Raw genomic sequence first — 21,422 nt, 5'->3', positions numbered from 1 at the left:
GAGGCTGGTGGTGAGGGATCTAACAAAAAGGAAAAAGGATTCATGGACAACAATGTGCTGATTGCTGGGGGGAAGGAGTATTAGGGGACTAAAGGGTAAGGGAAAAAATACAATAAAGATTAAATGAAAGAAGTCCTAGATATTTGTTTAGCTCTGATTGAAGTTGGAAGGGGAGAAAGAAGGTAAAATTCTCAACTGATTATTTACCTCCTTTCCCAGTAGTTCAGTGGCCTTGAAGAACATTTTTTAAAAAAAATCTCTAGTTGTCATTGGAATAGCATTTGGGAATCAATTGCCCAGCTGATCCCTTTATTCCACAGATGAAAGGTTTTGAGGTCCAGCCAGACCCAAGATGTTAAAGCTATTAAGTGGTATATTTGGTCCTGGACCCAAGCTGAGGGCTCTACATCACATTAAGCTGCCCCACATCGGTGAGGCGCTCTTTTCAATTGACTGGAGAGCATTGGTCACTGACTTCACCGCCCGCCATGGGAGAGGTTGTGAGAATGCCTCAGCCCTCATCTGATTCCTGTCAGTCTCTTCAGCTAAATAAGTAGTTTTCCTCACCAAACACACACTCTAATCGGTAGAATTTTAAAAAATTGTGTTGCTTTTTTCCATTCTATTTCCACAAACTTCCTTAAAAGTATACCAAAGCAGTAGTGGCGAGAGAAGGAATCTAAGATGCAAAGAGGTCAACTAACGTCTCAGGTGAAGTTCATGTGTGAGACCCACGACTTTCTTATCAGTTAAGTCTTCTGTATCTTTTCTTCTCTCAGCTGACACACCTGTAAAGTATTATTTATCGCCACTGCCTTATTACTTTCTCATAAACCTTTTCTGCCTTCTCTTTCACATTATCCCTAAATAACTTGCTGAGCATTTCCTGACAATGCAAACAAAAGCAGTCTATTCTGTTGGGAAAACAGAGGAAAGGTTTTCTTTGCCCAATTGATGGGCAAAGACTCCGGAAGGTCTTGTGAAATTCCCTTTCATTTCTCCAGCATCTTTCCTCTAACTGTCTCATTTTGGAACTGCAGATTCAGCCAACAAACAACGCTACCTGAAACACCAATCTGATCACACTGCTCCCTTGATAAAATTATTTGGTCATTCTTGATTATTGGAATTAGATGTAACTACATTTGTTTTTTTCTAAGACCTGTGCATAATCCTCACTTTAAACCCTGCTCAGATGCAACTTGCTCTGTGGAATGCTTGCTGACCAGATTCAATAATTTCACCCCGTATGCGCTGTATCACTCTGACAGTTTATAGAGCAAATATTAGACTTTATCTGTTATTAAAGTTTTTCAAGTATATTCCAACTGGGACATAAAATCCATTATGAATTAGGTTCTATACATTTTTATATTTTGCTATATCTCCTTCCATGTAATGGTTGTTGAATAAATATGTGCTGTGAATTGAAGGTGCATTATATTTCATGAATTAATCCCAGGATTGTGGGTGACAGCTATACTAATTTCTCTTTGCTGTATAAGAACTCTTGGATGTATTTTACTTACATTGTTGGTTAATCTTGACTCTTGAATTTAAATTTCCAACTCTCAATCTTCCTACACAAAGGACTGTTTCTTTGGGCCTGAGAGCTTGTGGAATAAGGTCAGATATACCAAATTAAAGGCAAAAAATATCAATGATGTGAACTCTAAATGTTGTGTTTATTCTTGTGTGGATTTCCTGTCTTCAGAAAGAAAACTTAGGAAGTTTTAGATTTTGTAAACTGCTCCCATCTGATCCATGGCACCTTCATTTTTTTGTGTGTATGATTTTAGCAAGTACTGTCTTAGTCATTAAACACCTTCTAATATGGTACTTGGTAAGCCTTCTGAAACTATCTTTGACCTAAGGAGGTTCAGGCGTACATTTTTGACTATTCAAATGGTCAATATCAAAGACAACAGGGAATAGAACTAACTCCAAACACCAAAATCTCCATCAGGGCCACCTGAAGCTAAATGATAATAAAATAATAATAATACAAGCAATAGCATTTGGTATAAACAACTGACATTTTCTTAAATTTACTTACATATAAGTATAAACAACTTCAGAAAACTTTGCTATATATACCATTTTTCTTTTATTGTTTTAAATCATCTGAATTTAAAAAAACCATATCACATCTTTAAACACAGATTCCAGACAAATACTCAAGCTACTCCCAACACTTCCAAACAGATGCATTTGTATGACTCATTTTTAAAAAAACCCTCGTCAGCCACTGAATATTGTGACTAACATAAGTGACCAGAAGAAATAGCTACAAATTATTAAATAATTTTTAAAATAGAAACACTTAAGGACTAAAACCTATTTTCAAACGGGCAATGTTAAGCACAAAATATTGCTGGTAAACTTTTATATAACTGACTATGAACTTATATAACCACACCTCTCCTAAGGCTGACAATAAGACCCTCCCTTACTGAAAGTACAAATGAAAGGAATGAGGTATGTCTACTAGCACGCATAGCCCAATAATTATTAAGGAATGTTCTGTTTACATGGTCAATAGAAACAGTATTTGCAGTTCAGTATCTCTCTGGGAAATTTGCTAAACACAGTACCAACTGAAGGCTCTGAGGGTTGACCACAGTGAAGGTATCTGGCCGCCACATTTCACTCAGGTCCCAAAGCTATAGGTAAAAAAGAAAGCCTATGACCAGAAAGTGGAAAAGACTGCAGAAGAGAGAACTCACTGCTTTACAGGGAGACTCCCTACTGCAAAAATCGTTATGCTTCTTCCTGGCCCATATCAATGGCACATATAATAACCCCTCCAATCAATAAGCACAGAACTCAACTGAGAGAAGTTTCAGCACTTAGAGGCAATTCAATCTGTACAAACTACTCCTGCCTGAGGCCAGTATGAAAAGTAGTCAATCAGCCATTCAGAAAAGAGGAAAACGACTCCATGATCTGGGGATTCTCGAGTTCAGAGTGTATCTCAGTTTTTTAAGGTTGTTTCTTTATCATTTTGTCTTCTGCCAAAAAACCATGAAATTATATGTATGGGGACAAATAGACTTACAACTGTGAGTGCCCAAAACACAGTTTATTTTTGTCTTATTATTAATTATGATTTGCATAACTGTGAACCTACTTTTGCCACCCCTGTACTTAGAAACCGAGATAAAAGGTAGATGAAAGAGTTTTCAAACAGCATACAGTCAGCAGCAGAAAATCTTATATGTTAGGAATGAGACTTTAGCAATCGTGAAGGAATCACAAGAATCCTTGAAGCATAATTTGGATCACCCTCTCAGACAATGAAAATATATAAGTAAATAGGGAGTAAGGGAAAACTGAGATTTTTGCCTCTATCTATAGAAAATATATTAATGTTTATATAGATAAATGACAGTTATATGTGGGTTTGCATTAATTTCCCAGGAGGCCCATAGAGTTCAGACTTATCATTACTTTATTTCTCTTTGAAAAGATTTTAATTATTTACTTTTAGAGAGAGGGGAAGGGAAGGAGAAAGAGAAGAAGAGAAACATCACTGTGTGGTTTCCTCTCATGTGTCCCCTACTGGGGACTTGGCCAGCAACCCAAGCATGTGCCCTGGCTGGAAACTGAACCGATGACCTAATCCACTGAGCCATACCAGCTAGGCCGCATTATTTTATTTCTTAATATGGTCAAGAGTCTAGGTTAAAGATCAGCACACTATGGCCTGGGGGCAAAATATGGCCCACCACCTGTTTCAATAATTAAAGTTTGATTGGACACAGTCACAGACATTCAGTTTTATTGTCTGTGGCAGCTTTACTATTGGAATAGCATAGCAAAACAGTTGTGACAGAAACCACATAGTCTCCAAAGCCATAGTCTGGCCNTTTTAATTATTTACTTTTAGAGAGAGGGGAAGGGAAGCAGAAAGAGAAGAAGAGAAACATCACTGTGTGGTTGCCTCTCATGTGCCCCCTACTGGGGACTTGGCCAGCAACCCAAGCATGTGCCCTGGCTGGAAATTGAACCGATGACCTAATCCACTGAGCCATACCAGCTAGGCCGCATTATTTTATTTCTTAATATGGTCAAGAGTCTAGGTTAAAGATCAGCACACTATGGCCTGGGGGCAAAATATGGCCCACCACCTGTTTCAATAATTAAAGTTTGATTGGACACAGTCACAGACATTCAGTTTTATTGTCTGTGGCAGCTTTACTATTGGAATAGCATAGCAAAACAGTTGTGACAGAAACCACATAGTCTGCAAAGCCAAAAATATGCACTATCTGGCCCCTCACAGCTTGTTGACTTCTCTCCATCATTAATTTGGAGGTCAGGGATTTAATGTCATCTTGGAGGCAAAAGAAAATGGATTTTTCTGTGTACAGTTACTCAGGAACCAATTGCATAACTCTTACTGCACGAAGGCTTCCTATCTTCAAAGCACTGCCAGGTCTCACGTGTGTTAGCCTTCCTACGACTCCCCCTGACATGAAACAGACTATCATTCAGCATAGCCATTCTACAGACTTCAGCTTTAGCAGAATTTTAGGAGTTTCCATTCTTAATTAGAAAAGGGCAAGGATTAAATAGAATAATGTGGACATAATTGTCTGTCTTTTGTCCTCTTGTTTATTACTTACTCATATTAGATGTATGCCATAGCCCTGTGTTATCCAGAACTTTCATTTCAGAGATGTGAATCCTTGTGCAGACATTTAATATCATAATTATGGTAACTTGGCAGCAAAGCTAAAATTTCAAACTAATTTTCTCAATTGGTCACCTCCTGTGCATCTATGTTATGCTGATGCCTCTGGTTTAATCCTCTAAATCTTGCTTAATTTTCTGCTATATAAAATGCTCGCATATTCTAACAAGGTAAGAAAATACCATCAAATCAGTGTTGAGTCCTCTGCTCTATCTGCCCACCAGATGTCTCACCACAGGAATTCCACAAACCTCCAGTCTCTTAGATACAACGCAGATGCTTCTGAGTGTATATAAACCAACAAGTTGGTTGGGTCACACAAGGAGCACATAAAAGCTAGCAAGCACCTAAGGAAAAATACTGCAGTAAGCTTTCTGAAAATTAACCATCTACTATAACAATTCTATTTATGTAAAGGAATAACAACTAACTGACAGTATTTAAAGGGTTGATTTTCACTCGCTTCTGCCTAAACGTCAGGACAAAATTCTCATGCATGTTTCAGCAAGTGTGTGAAGAATTTTCATTTTATGAATTTCAATTGTAGCAACTAAAATTCCAACATATTTCATTTTTAATGGATAAATTTACAATGACGACAAATGTGCTTTTTAAGTAAAGAATCGCAAAGTTTCTTCATCCTGCACACCCTGCCTAGCGTGCCTTCCCTTCACCATCACTAACAGTCCCATGTCTATTAAGATGCAACTCAAATGAGATTCTTCTGTGAAAGTTTCCGGTGCCCACATTGACAAAAGTATTCACAAGTCCTACAAAAATCTGACCAGACTCTAAGTACAGCTTCCAATCCACAATATGTAGTTCCTTATGTCTAAGTCCTCTGGCAACTAAGGAATCTGACAACTTGGATCATAAAAGCTCCTCGAGGGCAAGGTCAGTTTGTTAGTGCACGACGCAGAGCCAGCTACAGAGCTTATATGCAGTAAAAAAAGCTACAACAAACATAAACTGAAAATGGCAGGACAATCAATGCCCACAGCAGACAATGTGACTGTTTACAGAATTAGGAGGAAAATGTTTCCAGTGTTAAATTCAAGTGAAAATAAGACAATCTATCATCACATATACCACAGTTTTTGTTGTTCAATCAAAGGCATGAGGCTAACTCCAAAATAGATGTAGGTTTTTTCTTTTAAAATTTTCTGAAATCATTGTTTTAAACCATATTAGTAATTATATAAGCTATGCTTTATCTTCCTGGTATATTTTATACTTAAATTTTAAGAGTCCTCAAAAAACATACCTAGAGATGGGCTCTATCATTTAAGAAAATGGTTTTTAAACTCTATTAGGCAGAAGTGCCTTCTGGTATCTTATCCTCATCTTAATAAGCTTTATATATGTCTCTTAAAACACATTAGCAATTAGGAATCAATGTACATTTTTCTATGGAAAAGGGTTCACAAAAATTTTGTAATGTTTAAAATGTCACCCTAAGATAACTTACATTTAACATAAAGAAAGTATTTAACACATAAGAAAACCTCTGACCACTTGGTCAATACAAAATTTCTTAAAATGGTAATACAACCAGCAACAGCCAAAAGGCATGAGGTCCTCACATGTTTACTTATGTCTTAAAAGTAGGAGCTTCTCTTGGACTTCACTCACCCAACTTGTGGGAATTTCTTCTGAATCCTATATGGTTCACAGAATTAACATAGTGCAAGATTTTTCTCCATGCTACAGCTTGTTCATTCTCACCGTCCAAACTATCTCCAGAAATATCTCTGTATTTCATAATTAAGTGTTACTTTAAGTGTAGTCTTCTGTTTTGTGGGGATAATAATAATTTTTATTGATATCAATTGAATCGGGCAGGCTCAGATCTTTACACTATACTCTGGTATTCCACTCGAATGTAAGCGAAGTGAAACACCAAAGCCAGTTTCAGCACGGGGATAGAATAGGTCATTCCCTTCAGTGGCTCATCTTTCAGGTTCAACGTCATCTTCTCCAGGCCTATCAAATGCAATCCCCTCACAGGCAGCCCCATAAGCATGCCGCCCGTGTAGCTGTTCTCACAAGGGCCCTGTGCTTCGCTTAACGGCGTCGTGTTGCCGTCATGAAATCCTGAGCAAGTTCTGAACAATGGACCCACTTTTTATTTTCACTGGACGTCACAATTGATGGAGTCAGACCGGCTGCTGAGAGTGGGGGCACACTAAATCGAAGTATTAACTGATCTATTGAATAACTTCTTCAAGTCAGTAGGAAATTGCAAGAGCAGGAAGAGAGAAATCAACCACCTATCTTGCAGAGAAAGAGAATAGAAAACCTAAAAGGAAATTATGTGCACAAATGAGCTCAACTCTTTAGCTGATAATTATTTGTCGAGTACCCACTCAGTGCCATGTATTGTGCCAGATGCTGAAACTACAATGAACAGTACAGCCAAGTCCCCGACTCCACGGGGCTTTCACTCTAGGCAGGAGAGGGACCATAACCAAGTCTTTCTGTGGTGGGTGGGGACAGCAAAAGGGAGTGCTTTGTAGAAGGACTGAATATATTTGCTTTATCTTTAGTATTGTTACCTTTGGTAACCAGACAAAAGGATAGCAGTTAAGAAATTGTAATTGTTACAAGTAAACTTCAATTCCTAAGAAGGAGTTCTTATGTATTCTCTGTTTTTATGATTATCTTTTGTCATTTTCCTTTTAGCATTGTTAAAAATTTCATGAATCACTGCTCCTTATCTTTTCCACTTTGTCATTTACAATGCACAGTTTCAAATAGGCACTATAACTAATATACTTAGAAACAAATGTTTGTGAGTGACTATATAATGCTCCTGTCTTCTCGCCATTCTGTGCTCCCTCTTGATTATAAGTTTAACTGTCTGTGAACTGTGTTTCCATCAGACAAGGCTGGTTAGACAGGAGCTCGGCTGGTGTTCCTCATTCTGAAAAGGCAGTGAGACAAGGCATACAACCAACCACACGAAGCAATGCTTATGACTAAGTGTAGATCAGTCCTGGAAAATTGACCCTCATAAATTAGGACAAATAGTCTTGGTTTTTACAAAATTATTCTTACTCTTACAGGAAACGCCATTCGCGGACGTCACCTGGACTTTGACACAATTAGTGGATATTTGTTGTTTTAATGAAAACATAAAAATGATGACATCATTTTTATGAACATATGGATAATTTTCCATTAGATATCCTAAACTGAGCCTATCTCTTAGTGCTAGCACCAACTCTGAAATATATGTTAGATAAAAACTAGTTATTGTTGTTGTTTATACAGAAATACACATCTGTCCAACAGATAATTTCCACCACCCTGCTGCTTTTTTACATTAACTGTGGCTGATAAAAATAAAATACACATTAGCAATAAAAAAAAAAGAAGCACATTTGTTCAGCCTTGAGGAGTGAAATCGACCTGCATGCCCTGCCATTTGGACTCATGAGGAGACACGCGATTCCAGGTCAGTCGGTTACTGTGTGATGGTCAGAAGCTTCCTGACTACAAAAGAAAGTTGACTACTTAAATTTTCTCAAAACTGAGTACATCTGCTAACTACATCTGTGTTTTGTTTTCAACACATCTATTCACCCCAAGATGACCTTAAAACCTTAAAACTCAATCTGAGAACAAGTGGGCAAAACAAATGCAGCTACTTTGGAGTTCTCCAAATACAAACTGATTGCTGTTCCTAACGTCACAGGGCTCTAAAATGTCCTAAGAGTTAAACTAACGTGCCCTCTCATACAAAAGCCCTTTAATTTATGTCACATGCAGGTGTACACTTAATTGGGAAAAATTGATAACATGTTTTTATTTTCAACCCCAAAAGAAGGAATTTCACTCCAGTATATTTTTATTTAACCATTCTCAATGTGTAGAGAGAATCTATCATAAGTTCCTTCGAAGAGTCACATTTGCTTACAAGTTTAACATCTTTATCATTGTTTTGTGTTGGTGAAAAATACATTTCTTATATCTTATATTTGAATACTCTTAAATCTTCTCTCAATACTTTTTTATTAGGATAAATAGTTTCTGTTAATTTAAAATTTATGAAAGCTTCCCTAATTCTTTAGATCTCTCTTATTTAATTTTATTAGTGCAATTTTAGAATGTAAAGAGGGTTTAGTTAATAAAATAAAATGAACGAATGAATACTATTTAACTTGGAAGGCTACATCTATCAAGCCAATACTATAAATTTTATGTGTACTATTTTTGTAAAACTTAATGTAAATTTAAATCAAAATGGAACTAACAATGTCTCTTAACATGGCATTTATTGGGCATTCAGAAGGTTACATTTTGGTTTTATGATACTTTCAAAAATAAGAATATTTTTAGGTTGACTGAAGACTCTATCATCTTCTGTGTATAAGGAAATTATTCTCAAAGGGAATATCTTTTGCATCATAAAATATGCTTACCTGTGCTGCTGGATATATTCACATCGATACTGATATCAGATATTCCTCCTCCCTTCAGAGATGCTACACATGTGTATGTCCCAAAATCCGTGAATTTTAAATCAATAATATCCAAGTTTGTTGTTCCCGGGGAGACATCCGGGTCGGTCTGAGTGATAACCATCCTCTCAGAGCTTCGCAGTGGACGGCCATTTTTAAACCAACTAAACGTTAACTCCTCAGAAGGAATGGCTTCTACTTGGCAAGAGATTTTCACCTCACGCCCAATCTGGATGTTGTCATCTTTGTGATAAGGATCTGGTGTGATCCAAAATCGTCCTTTTTTTAACGCTGAAACACAAAGTCCGTAAGTAGTTAATGTTACTTTCATAAGGTTAGGTATTCATTCACTCTAGATAATCATCTCTGGGCTGAAATAAAATAAAACAAAACAAAGAAAAATGTACATATGTTTATTGGTTATTTCCAAGTAGTATGAATATCAATGAATGTCATCTGGGTTATCTAGAAGTAATCAAAAGACTGAAGTCACTTAGAGATGCTAGACACTGATTTTTATTAATTGGATAATATTTCCAGTGATATAAAGAATACTTTAAATCTACATATGATGAACATTGTTGCTATTGAAGTTTGAACGAACAACACAACCTATTACACAACATCATTTTCAATTAGAGTTAAAATATAATAATAAGCCCAACTCCTTACTCGTTGCATTCCTCAATTAGGGCAGTTCTTTCTCTGTTGTTGTTAGTCCTTTTTTATTGTTGACACTTTTACGGATGCCCCCACTCACCCCCACTGCCCCCCACTCAGTCTTTAAACAGCTCAAATACTGCATGAATGTCATATTGAAGAAAATACTTCTAAGTTAAATTTACATGCTGACAAAAATTAGTTTTGTAAGAACTGAGTCAGTTCACATCATGAGGCATTTCCATATATTGAAATAACCTGAGTTAAAAAATGTGTTTTCATGCATTTGACCAAAAGTACTTCTTTGCAGGTGGCTTAGCAAGCCTGCTTCGTCTGTGTCCTGAGAGCTGTGCTTTCTGGAACTAAGTCAGTGCTGTTCTCACAGCCGGAGTCCCTAGTGATAACCACCAGAGGCTCTGGGGGAGCATCTATTGGCCTCCTAAGGGTTCCGCCTCTGAACTCCGAGTTATATCATGGGACTCAGTGTGGAAAAGAGGTTTCTCCTTTTTATGGCAGTGACTCTTTTATGCACACACTCATGTCTTATCCAGCATCCTACCCAGTTCCTTCCCTCTTAACATCATCATTTCTACCTGATGATACGAAGCATATGCAGTGAAACATAATTATCAGAATAAAAATTGTTTATTCACTTTTACCATTAAACCTAAATATATAATGACAATGACAAAAATGATATGAACTTTAAGAACTTGCAGATATTGGAGGCTTTCTAATTGCATTTTAGATAACCTTTCTGAATTTAGTCTGATTTTCCTTAGTTGGTCCAACAAAGGCTTAGAAACACCATGGAAATCTATAAAACTATATAAGAATACATTATAAAGTAATATATTTTTTAAATATTAATTTTTTTCTTTGTCTTTAGTCTAGAGCCTCAATATTTTACCTTCTTTCTTGTTTGCATCTTAGTGAGGAGAAATAATCATCAAAAGCAATGCTCATTTATTTCTTTTTATTCAAGAAATATTTTCAGGTTCCTGTTCAGGATAAGACACTAGGCAAGACCCTTATTACATGAGATGAACAGAACAGGCATAACACTGACACTCATGTATTGTAAGTTGTGTACTTACAGATTATAGTCCTAGCACTTAAGATACTTATGTCAAGACAAGTATGTACTGCATAGATGTGAAATGTTTTATATATTTGAAGAAGTCTGAATCTCAGAGGACAATCCTCCAAAATATAGTTTGGGATTGCACAAATCTTCAATCTTAATGAAAACACCAAAGACAAATATTTAAATCGCATTCTCATATTGTTTGTCACATTTTTCCACAATATAATACAATTTACAAGTATGAACCTTAGCTGTACATAACCATATCTTTATTAGTACATGATTCTAGGATAGAATAAGGATAAATTATATCATAACATTGCCTATAATCATGTATTTATATTTTAATAGGTATCAAAATATGACTTTTAGCAGAAAGGGAAATGTGCTAAAATATCCATATCTGGGTATATAACATTATGCATAAGTAATTCAAATTTAACTAAAGTTCTATAGTATATAAAATATCATTCTCCTTTTTTAAGAGATTTTATTTATTTTTACACAGAGAGGGAAGGAAGGAGAAAAAGAGGGAGGGGGATAAACATCAATGTGTGGTTGCCTCTCAAGTGCCCCCTACTGGGGACTTGGCCTGCAATCCCAGCACGTTCACTGATTGGGGATAGAACTAGTAACCCTTTGATTTGCAGTCTGGTGCTCAATTCACTGAGCTCCATTAGCCAAGGTAAATATCACTTTCTTTTATAAATAGATCTAAAAATAGTAGTTCAAGGAGCATTTACTTTGGTTAGCATTATAACATTGAAATGAGACTTTTCTTTCATTAGGTAAGAACTTTTCTTATGCTGTTTCTACAGAAAAAAGATAGATCCGAATAAAAATTTTAAATAAAAAGTTCACAATGTTTAAAAATTGAAAATACATGTATATGAATTTAACAATAGTTTCAGATGGCAACACATTTACAATAAATTTAATTCCAAAGTTATATGTAGGTTGCTATATACCTATACAACAAAAAACCCTGATGTGTCAATCAGTGATTCTCACTGACTTACTAGGCAGTCTTCCCTTCTCATTCTGTTTCTCTGTATAGTTACGCATCTGTTTCTCTGTATAGTGTGATACCGACATTGAGAGAACTGCAAACTCATCAGATGTATTAGGGTTAAACTATTGAACAATTCAAAGCCACTGATAAAAAATTAAATTAATCTCTATATTTTGTATTATGGACTATTTTACTCATGGAAAATAACTTTCGAAAGTCAAAGTAAAATACTGAAGACTATAAATCAAATCAATTAGTAAATACAGTTAAATGTGATATATAATTACATTTTTATAGAAACCAAAATAATCATGAGAGCTATTAAGAATGAACTGATTGCCACAAATATTGTTGACTTCAGTATGAGACAATTGTATAATTTGGTCAAAGTCAATAATATTAGTCTTTCAAATGACAGATTCTAAAAAGGAAGAGGGAAAAGTGAATCTTGCAATTGAGCCTAAGTGAAGGGATCTCAGAATAAGTAGCATGGAATAAGTAGACTGGAGAATCATCTCTCCCATTTTGTTTTATGTTATTCCATAATAAAATATCTGGTTTTTCATACATAATAGAAATGCGCTAAGAAAAATATTGTGTGTGTGTATACATATCTGAGTCCTATAGATGTGTAGCCATATATAGTAACAGAGGAGAGTTAAATGTATTTGATTTTCTAATTCACTTTGGCTGCTCAGAAAACTAAGAGCACCACTCTATAAACTAGGCACAAGTACGTTAAGAACTTGAAACCTAATGCTAGTATTTGTTTGGTTTTAGACAGAAGGGCAGGGAGGGAAAAATGGAGGAAGAGAAACATCAATGTGTGCTTGCCTTCACATGTCCACCATTGGGGACCTGGCCCACAGCCCTGGCATGTGCCCTGACTGGTTATTGAACCTGTGAACCTTTGGTTCACAGTCCAATTCTAAATCCACTGAACCACAGCAGTCAGGGCTGGAGTGTCTAATTTTTATGGGTCAAGAACATCATTTAAAAAATAGGAGGCGATAGGATCAGGTTCCCTCTGAGACCTATTGTGAGAAATAGCTTATTACCTGGAATGTAGACACTTGAAAATATAAAGTGTTTAATATAGCTAATCAACTGAGAAGCAGGTTCCTTCATTTATAATTAAACACTCTCTTTTTCAGCGAAGAATTTATAGTAGTTCATGCAATGTTAATTTAAAGTCATTTCCTCCTACCAGTTAAGATTCAAATGCTTAAAAATCAATCTGTGATTAGTACTAGAGTATAACATTGGTCCAATAGTATATAACAAGACTATAGAACTAAAGAAATTCTATGGAATAAAGAGAGGAGAAATCCCTTTCCCCAAATGCAATATATTAGTCTGAATATTGAAAGTCCCCTAACACCAGCCTGAGAGAACATTAGATTTAGCTTAATGTGTCATAAATTGTGATGGATAAACCTCAAAAGGTACTTGTTTAGTCTGGCAATGCATGTAAAGAATTGGCATCATGCTGAGCCTCTGTTCTGGGTAATCAGCTTAGAAAGCATTGTAACATAACACACACTCCCCATTTTTTTTAGTAATGAGAAACCGAATGCACACTTGGCCCATGTTCACTTTAGACAGGTTATTCTTGAGGACGTTCTAAATTGGAATCACTGCCGTCTCTCTACTCTGAGATTTACACAGGGGTCATGTGAATAGAATGAAACTTGTGTATAAAAGCGAGACCACTACAAAGATCCAGGTAGGGCTCGCGGAGATCCATGGTGGGAAATGGCATAGAGAACAAAGAGATTTAACATCCTCTACGGTTCAGGGGTGTGTTCTGGGAGCAGAATAATATTTGATGAACAAAGCATTAACAGAGGGATATATGTGAAGAAGAGGATTCTGTGCAGAAAAAAACTCAGTATATTTCCAGCACATCTACTGACTAAGTAGTTATGCACCCTAGTGATTCGATGTGCCAGGTACATCTTCTATCAAATGTGTTACATTACTGTTCTTCAGTCCTGCTTTGTAAAGCAGACTGAATTTCAGGGGGAAGGGTTGTGTACATGCTTTATAGCTCAGCTGATGCTCACTCATCTCTGAGGAAACTTGGAAGAAGGAAGAACACTGTTCACTAAGAGTTATCTGTAACAGTATTTGTCAAAACCTTTTTTCAGAAAAAGGTTAATAGTGTCATGTTTAAAGAAGACAAAGACAGTTTGGGGACTGACGACATGAGTAAAAGTTTGTTTTTCTGCAGAACTTCTCAGAGCTTTGAACATGCTAACATACACATTGCAATACTTCTAGGGGGACTGATAATATTTAACAAAAACCCTTTGTTTGTGGAACATAGCTGGGGACTCGTATCTCACAGAACAAAGAAAATCTATCAGTTGATGAGAATTATTGAAAAGACTAATATTGAATTCCATTTTTGACGTTTTAGACATTCGCTTATGCACATCACAAAACAACTGACCAAATACAACTTTTCAATGAAAAAAAAAACAAACAGGGGAAATATTTTTATATTTAAGGTAAATGCATCTAATAACATACTGAACTTATAAAACATATTTCAGAGGCACCTAAAAAAACCCATCTGCACTAAGGACTGTGTGGCTCTTTCCCAACCAATCAGCATTTTGAAGAATTTCACTGATCAGTTTGTTCCTATCTTAGAAATGTACACTTTGAAATATGCAAAGAACACCAAAAAGAAATACACTGTATTTGCAATTATTGATAAAGGCTAGCAATAGAATTTAACAGTTCTTTGAGGAAATAAGAATAACATTTATTCTTATATAAAAGCACTTAAAGTATTAAAGCTTCAAGAAAGTGGATGGGAGTAGAGAGGTCTTTTTTTTATTATACACATATTCCTAGGTATTTTCTACTCACTTCATTTTATCTAACAACTCCAACTGCCAATCTGTAGTCGGAATGGAAGAGAGTATATAATTCAAGAGTAAAATCTGATTAAACACATTTCCTAAAAGTGATTTAAAATAGCACCCTGATAATCTGAATGCAGAACTAGGTGATGAAAAAGAAACTGGAGTTCTATTTAATTATGAAGTATGAACGATCTATTTATTTTGTGAATTTACTCAAAGCTAATCACTGCAATTAATCATTCAAATTGTTTAAGCAAGGTATGATTGAATTTTAATTGTCTTGAATATACTTGCTTAACAGAATAACCATAGATAAGTATTTTAGGTTGAAATTAAAGTAACAGAGGCTCTTTTAAATGGGCATAAATTTAGCTTTTTGTGTAAGTCCTTCCTTGAGAAAAGAGTCAACTAAAATAATACTATTATCATCATTATTATTTGTCATTATTATTATTTCAGCCCTATGTTAAGTGATGAGAAAATATACATTGCTTATAAATTTTTTAATTATCTATATAACATCATAAATAAGAACAGGCCTTTTTATAATGTGGCTACTATGTAAATGGTATTTGACAGAGTACCAGTTATTTAGAAGAATATTAGTGAGTACAACTTAATGAGTACAACTTACTGACCCTTTGACATTAAAATTGGTGAATGTTTTAATCTTACCTTTTCTATCAAGTATAATAATACAATTAACTGTGAGAAATGAGAACATGTCCAGGGTAAATTATATTTCTTTATTAGTTGTTAAAGACTTAGAAATGGAAATACCTATAGCATGATCTGCCCCTTAGACAGGCCTGTGCTAAATGGTTCTTCGAGGTCCCTTTGAAAGTAGCATATCCTTAATATTTATGGAATTGATCATGTAGCAGTGAAAATAATGGGACTAACTGAAACTAGAAATCTTTCTTTACTTTTTCTTGCTTTTCTTATGTTCTGTCTCTAAAACTGTGGCCTTTCTCCTTTCCAAAGTGATCCTGCTCATCCGTAAACTGCTTTCACTGGATCCTGGCACTCTGCATTCTTTTAGTTATCCACTTTATCTCAAAATTTAAACATTTTCTCTTCCAAATCCTATTTACTCTCATAGTAAAAACTGTTGAGGTCTCATCTAAACTTAGAACATTTTTCTTAACCCTAAGAATCCTTCAAACTCTTTGTAGCATATGTCTTGAAAAAATAGTGAAACACTATTTGCCTCCTTTGTTGTATCATAAACTCATTCTTCAGACAGTTCACACTGGCTTTTCACCAGTACTATTCCATCACTGAAGTTTCAAAGGTTGGCAATGACCTCCTAACCAATGAACACAATGGTATTTCCAGTTTTCTCCATTTTTATATCACCTTACATTTTGCATTCCATACCAATTTATATTATAGGTTCTTCTTTCTTTTTGAAAATCTCTTTTCTACTGATTTCTATGGCTGGTAAAATATGAGGTAATGTTTAAGAAAATAAATCAGTGGATTTAGCTCACTTGCATCTCAGTTGTCAGGACATGTTGCCTAGTTCTCTAATTCATTTGGAGTCTATCATTCAAATAGTTGTAAAGTCAGCATTTGTTGAGGAGAAAGGATTTTTATAAGTTATTTTGCCATAATTGCAAACCATGGGTTTTTTTTTCCTTCATCAGAAACCTTCCATTTTGTTGCCTATATTTGGAGAAATGAGAGTTTTGTTTTGTTTCTTTAAACACAAAATATTATCACCAGATCTATACACATTTCAATTTATACTAAAATAATGGTTAAATCATTAAATATACATAATCTTTTATTTTAACATTAAAGAACACAGAAAATAACCTAGATATATCAAGTGACCACATGAAAAATACCTGTATTCACTGGGAACTTATATGTACTGTCTTAACTATTTTACACGACCTTGAGAAAAGCTGAAGAGTCTTTGCCACTGACGAGACTGACTAGACGTTCCGTTCAGCATGACTCAGTGTGAGACAGGTTCCTTCCTTACTCTCCGCCCCTGACCTCCATTTTCTGATGGCATTTACATTTAGAGAACTGTCAACTGTGAATGCTTCTTCTGACCCTTTTAGCTGGAAATCTTCTGAAACAAGCCAGAATATCTTGAGAAAGGTCTCTCTTAAGAACATGTAAGCCAACCCTTAAGTAATCATTGAAGGAGACGGTGCATCCATCTCCCAGTCACCACTGTAGGAGAGTAAGAGCCTAACTTTGAAAAGTGAAAAGAGTACTTAGCAATACAGTTGGTCTCATCACATGAACCAACCTCCTCCCAAATACCTTCCAGTACTTTTTCATTACCTCACCTCTCATTTGAAAATTATCCTGTCTTTTGATTCAGTGGTGTTGTATTTAAAGTCCCTCCTCTATTGCAATAATTTTGACCTCTACTATAAGACTTGATTAGAGTCTTCCTTGTTGTTTTGTAACATGTCTGGTGCAATTTTTCTTTCACACCATGGAATTTGGTATTGCACATTATTGAAATAGGCAAAAGTGGGATCAATCTACGAAATTCACTGCTATAAATTTCAATCACCAAAGAATATAATGCTTATGGTTACACCACACAACACTCACACAGTAGTATGTTGCTCAAAGATGAAATGTCAAATGAGTACAAGTGTATTTGAGTTGAACAGGTTAATTTAATCCCTTTACAAGATATGCTTCCTCCAAAGCAGTGAGCCCGATATAATCTTTAATGCCCCGTAGGTCTAGTTTCTGAAAATAGACCATAGGACAAGGACCTGGATTTGTGGGTTACCCAACAGATGACAGGACTGCTAAAATGAGGTGTGGAAAGACTTACTCTAAAACTAAATAAATCCAATGTATTATAAAATAAATGTAGTATTTCTGTTTTAAAAAGTACATCTTACCTTGCTCTGGGAGTCTTCAGTGCAAATTTTAGAAATACATATTGTAGTTTTCCTCTTTTTTAATGAGAAATTGTGGTAAATAAACAAATAAGATAAGGTCAAAATGATGCTGATATAGAAATGTCTTTATATTCTATACAATTGGTAATTGGCCATAAGTTGACTCTGATTTTTAAAGAAACACAGGCAAAAAGAAAACTAATGTCACAGTATCTGTGAGTTACAAATACACCAACCCTTCAAACGAACAAAAAACAAAATAACTATTCCTGGTTCAGAGATCTGAGTGGAATTTATCTTCTGAGCTTGCATAAATGAGACACATGATGAATAGCATTTGTAGCCATATCTTTATGGCAATCACAACAATGTAATTCATAAGATTAGTTGTTGATCTGTCCCTCAAAGTGACTTAATTACAACAATGTCATATAGGAACCAAAGGAGTACAGCCCAACTGCATAGGTGTTCAAGCTCAATTCAAAGAAAAATACAAAGATAATATCTTGGTGATCATTAAGCAGGAGAGAAAACACGTTTATATTCTATGAGACTGACCCAAGGAGGGTGTCACTGGTGAACCTGGCAATGGTTGTATGTGCTCTACGTTCAGGGTTACATAGAAATATAGTCATACATTGGTACTTGTCAGCTTCAGAACTCACCTGACCCTGTACTTGCCACGTTTTCATAAGAAGAAAAAGTTTCAGCACTTGGTGACTGCTCCAGACTCATCATACTTGCTAGAACTTGCATGAGTCATGATGCCTCATGAGAAAATGCCTCATTGTTTGGTACTGATCAGTTTCAGCACTCATCACAAGTTCCAGAACAAATTAACAATAAATATGGAGGTACCACTGTATATAATTTGAGTGTTAACTGCCATAGAAGTAAGACTTGTATACTCGGGAGAAAAGCCTAAACAGAACCCAAGGTCTATTAAGAGTTGGAGAGAGAAATACCTGTGGACAGGGACAAGATAGGGATGTCTACATGGTACCAGCATCCAGTAAAAATACTACTTTAAGAAATAAAAAATCCTGAGTACTTAAAGAAAAAATGGTTCCACAATATATCCCATGTTAAAAATCAATTGACCACATAGCTTAGGGCACTGTTGGATATAAGCCAATTCAGTGTTAAGACACATTTGCAAGAAACAATGACTTTTGTTTTGGAAGAGTTGATCTGAACTCATTCTTAAGGGAAATGATTAGATGATAAGGCCAGTAATCAATTAAAGTTATTTCTACTATTTGAAATTAAAACAGTGACATTTATAGTTTAGACAGGTAGTTTTCCAAGTGTGAACCCTGGACGGACAACAACAGCATAACCTGGAACCCATAAAAAATGCAGGTTCTTGTGTGTTACTCACACTAAATCCACAGTTGCTAGAGTAGGACCCAGCCACCCACATATTAACAAGTTCATTGGGTGATTCTGTAACACAGAATCTGTGATTCTGATGTAGCCTCAAGTTTGAAAAGCACTGGCTTAGAAAACAGTTATCTATCCATCCTCTAGGTAAATAGACCCCAAAGGGAATGACGCTGACCATGAGCTTATTCAGAAGGACTATTGAGTTATTAAAGAATGTGCGGAAAAGCACATTCTTTAGCATATATTTTTTTTAATTTTAAAAGGTCCTCAAGAGATTTTTTCCTGATTATGATACTTGAAATATTAGCTTTTATAAGTATCTGTAATAAAATAGTATAAGTTGACCTCACACAGCTTAACATGTAATTACTTCCATTAAATATAGCCAAAGCCTGTTGAAAGATCTACAAAACACTTGTTATTTCTAGGTTTATTCACAGAATGTTAAAGACATTAAGAATAGTCAACATTAAGTACCTGGCAGTAACACTTGTTTACCTAAGAAATTTGCACCAAAGTATTAAGAATATAACCTACCCTAATTTAGGGAAAATCTTTAAAAAATTAATATGTTTACAACTTGCAGTTGAGAGATTAATAGTCCATAAATTTTCTCCTGAGTGTCAATGACTTCTTGGAGTCACTATAGGTAACAGTGAAGAGTAAGTATTTTGGGGTCAGGCTGTCTGGATTCTGATGTGATTTTATCACCTACTGCTGTGTGACCCTGTGCAATGGGCTCAGCCTCCAAAACCTGCAAAATGAAGATGGTAATAAAGTTGATCCATAAAGCTCTTAGTATGCTGATGCCGACATAGAGTGGGCACACAGTAGATGTCAGCTGTGTTCTATTCAGTTTGCCCCCGAGCATTGACAATGTATGTATTCCCCACTGAGCTTGTTACTAAAAGTAGCAAGATGAACAGCCTGGTGGTGGGGAAAAGCACAAAAATAAAGAATTTTATTTGCAGTGCAATGAAGATAAGAATTGAGCATACTAAGTATTATGGAATAAAATACTTAAAAAACAAACAAAAATAACAACAAAAAACTAGTCACTGTGGAAGAGGCAGAACAAGCCTGAAACTTATGGGAAAAAGGAAAGACAGAGGGTTGGAGGTGATGAAAGGCCATTCCGGAGAGGAGCAGCATATGGGACGTGGAACAGAGATTTTTGCTGTAACAATAACTGGTTCTAGCTCAGCTCTCACTGACTCTAGCAAATCCCGCCATGATTCCACAAAAACACTTCCCTGTGACTTCAACCACTCACTCCTACTTCCTTCCTGTCTTTCTTTCCAGGTTAATCTCTTAAGTTGTGCTCTTGATCTTAGCTCTGCTCTGCATGGAATATTACACACTATCATTTTCTCATGTCTTTTTCTCTTGAAGCCGCCCTCACAGTGAGGACTTTGCCAGGAATCTATAAACACGATGACAACACTATGGAAAACAGTCTGGAATTTTCTAAGAAAACTAAAAAGGAACGTGCCTTTTGACACAGCAATTCCACTATTGGGAGTATATCCTAAGAACCCTGAAACACCAATCCAAAAGAACCTATGCACCCCGATGTTCATAGCAGCACAATTTACGATAGCCAAGAGTTGGAAGCAACCTAGATGCCCATCGGTAAATGACTGGATCAAAAAACTATGGTACATTTACACAATGGAATTCTATGCTGCAGAAAGGAAGAAGGAACTACTACCCTTTGCAACATCATGGATGGAACTGGAAAGCATTATGCTGAGCGAAATAAGCCAGGCAGTGAAAGACAAATACCATATGACATCACGGTTAACAGGAATCTAAACAATAAAACAAACAAGCAAGCAAAATATGACCAATGACCCTCAAATATGGAACAGGCTGACAGGGTCCAGAGGGGAGAGGGGAGAGAATTATAGGGGAAAAGGGAATGGACTCACATGAACAAGTATAAAGGACACATGGACAATAACTAAGGTGGGGGGCGGAAATGGGAGGGAGGTGGGGAGCATGGGGCGGGGGTAGGGCAGGTTTGGGAATATAAGACAGAAAACTGTACTTGAACAAGAATTAAATAAAAATAAAAATTAAAAAAAGAAAATTAAAATGAAACAAAACAACAACTAAATAATACATAAAGCTTCCCTTCAACTTCTTTATCTCCCGCAGCTACTTCTTATCTATTTTCTTTTGCTTTCACAATATCAAAACACTAATACAGAAACCATTCAACTTTACCTCTGTCAAATTAGTTTTGATTCCCACCAGCAACAGAACCTCTAACCATTGGAGAACGTGTCTAAAGAACTGTAGTCCAGCCCACTGGCCCTGCTGTATTTGCCGTGTGTAACATGTCCTGACCTTGT

The 21,422-nt window shown here is 35.9% G+C and overlaps 1 protein-coding gene across 1 annotated transcript in view; it reads right to left on the bottom strand.

Annotated features, from left to right (window-relative positions):
- MDGA2 (MAM domain containing glycosylphosphatidylinositol anchor 2) overlaps positions 1 to 21,422 on the bottom strand; it is an 847,781-nt gene that overhangs the window by 223,574 nt on the left and 602,785 nt on the right. Inside the window, exon 7 of the mRNA XM_037047200.1 lies at positions 9,121 to 9,450. Coding sequence (XP_036903095.1) covers positions 9,121 to 9,450 — 330 coding nt within the window. The remainder of the gene's footprint in view (positions 1 to 9,120; positions 9,451 to 21,422) is intronic.

The sequence above is a fragment of the Sturnira hondurensis genome, unplaced genomic scaffold, assembly GCF_014824575.4.
Source record: "Sturnira hondurensis isolate 20B ecotype Veracruz unplaced genomic scaffold, ASM1482457v3 Scaffold0005329, whole genome shotgun sequence".
In the NCBI taxonomy this organism is placed as follows: Eukaryota; Metazoa; Chordata; class Mammalia; order Chiroptera; family Phyllostomidae; genus Sturnira; species Sturnira hondurensis.
The sequence above is the reverse complement of the archived record's forward strand: the minus strand, read 5'-3'. Positions and strand labels throughout refer to the sequence as shown.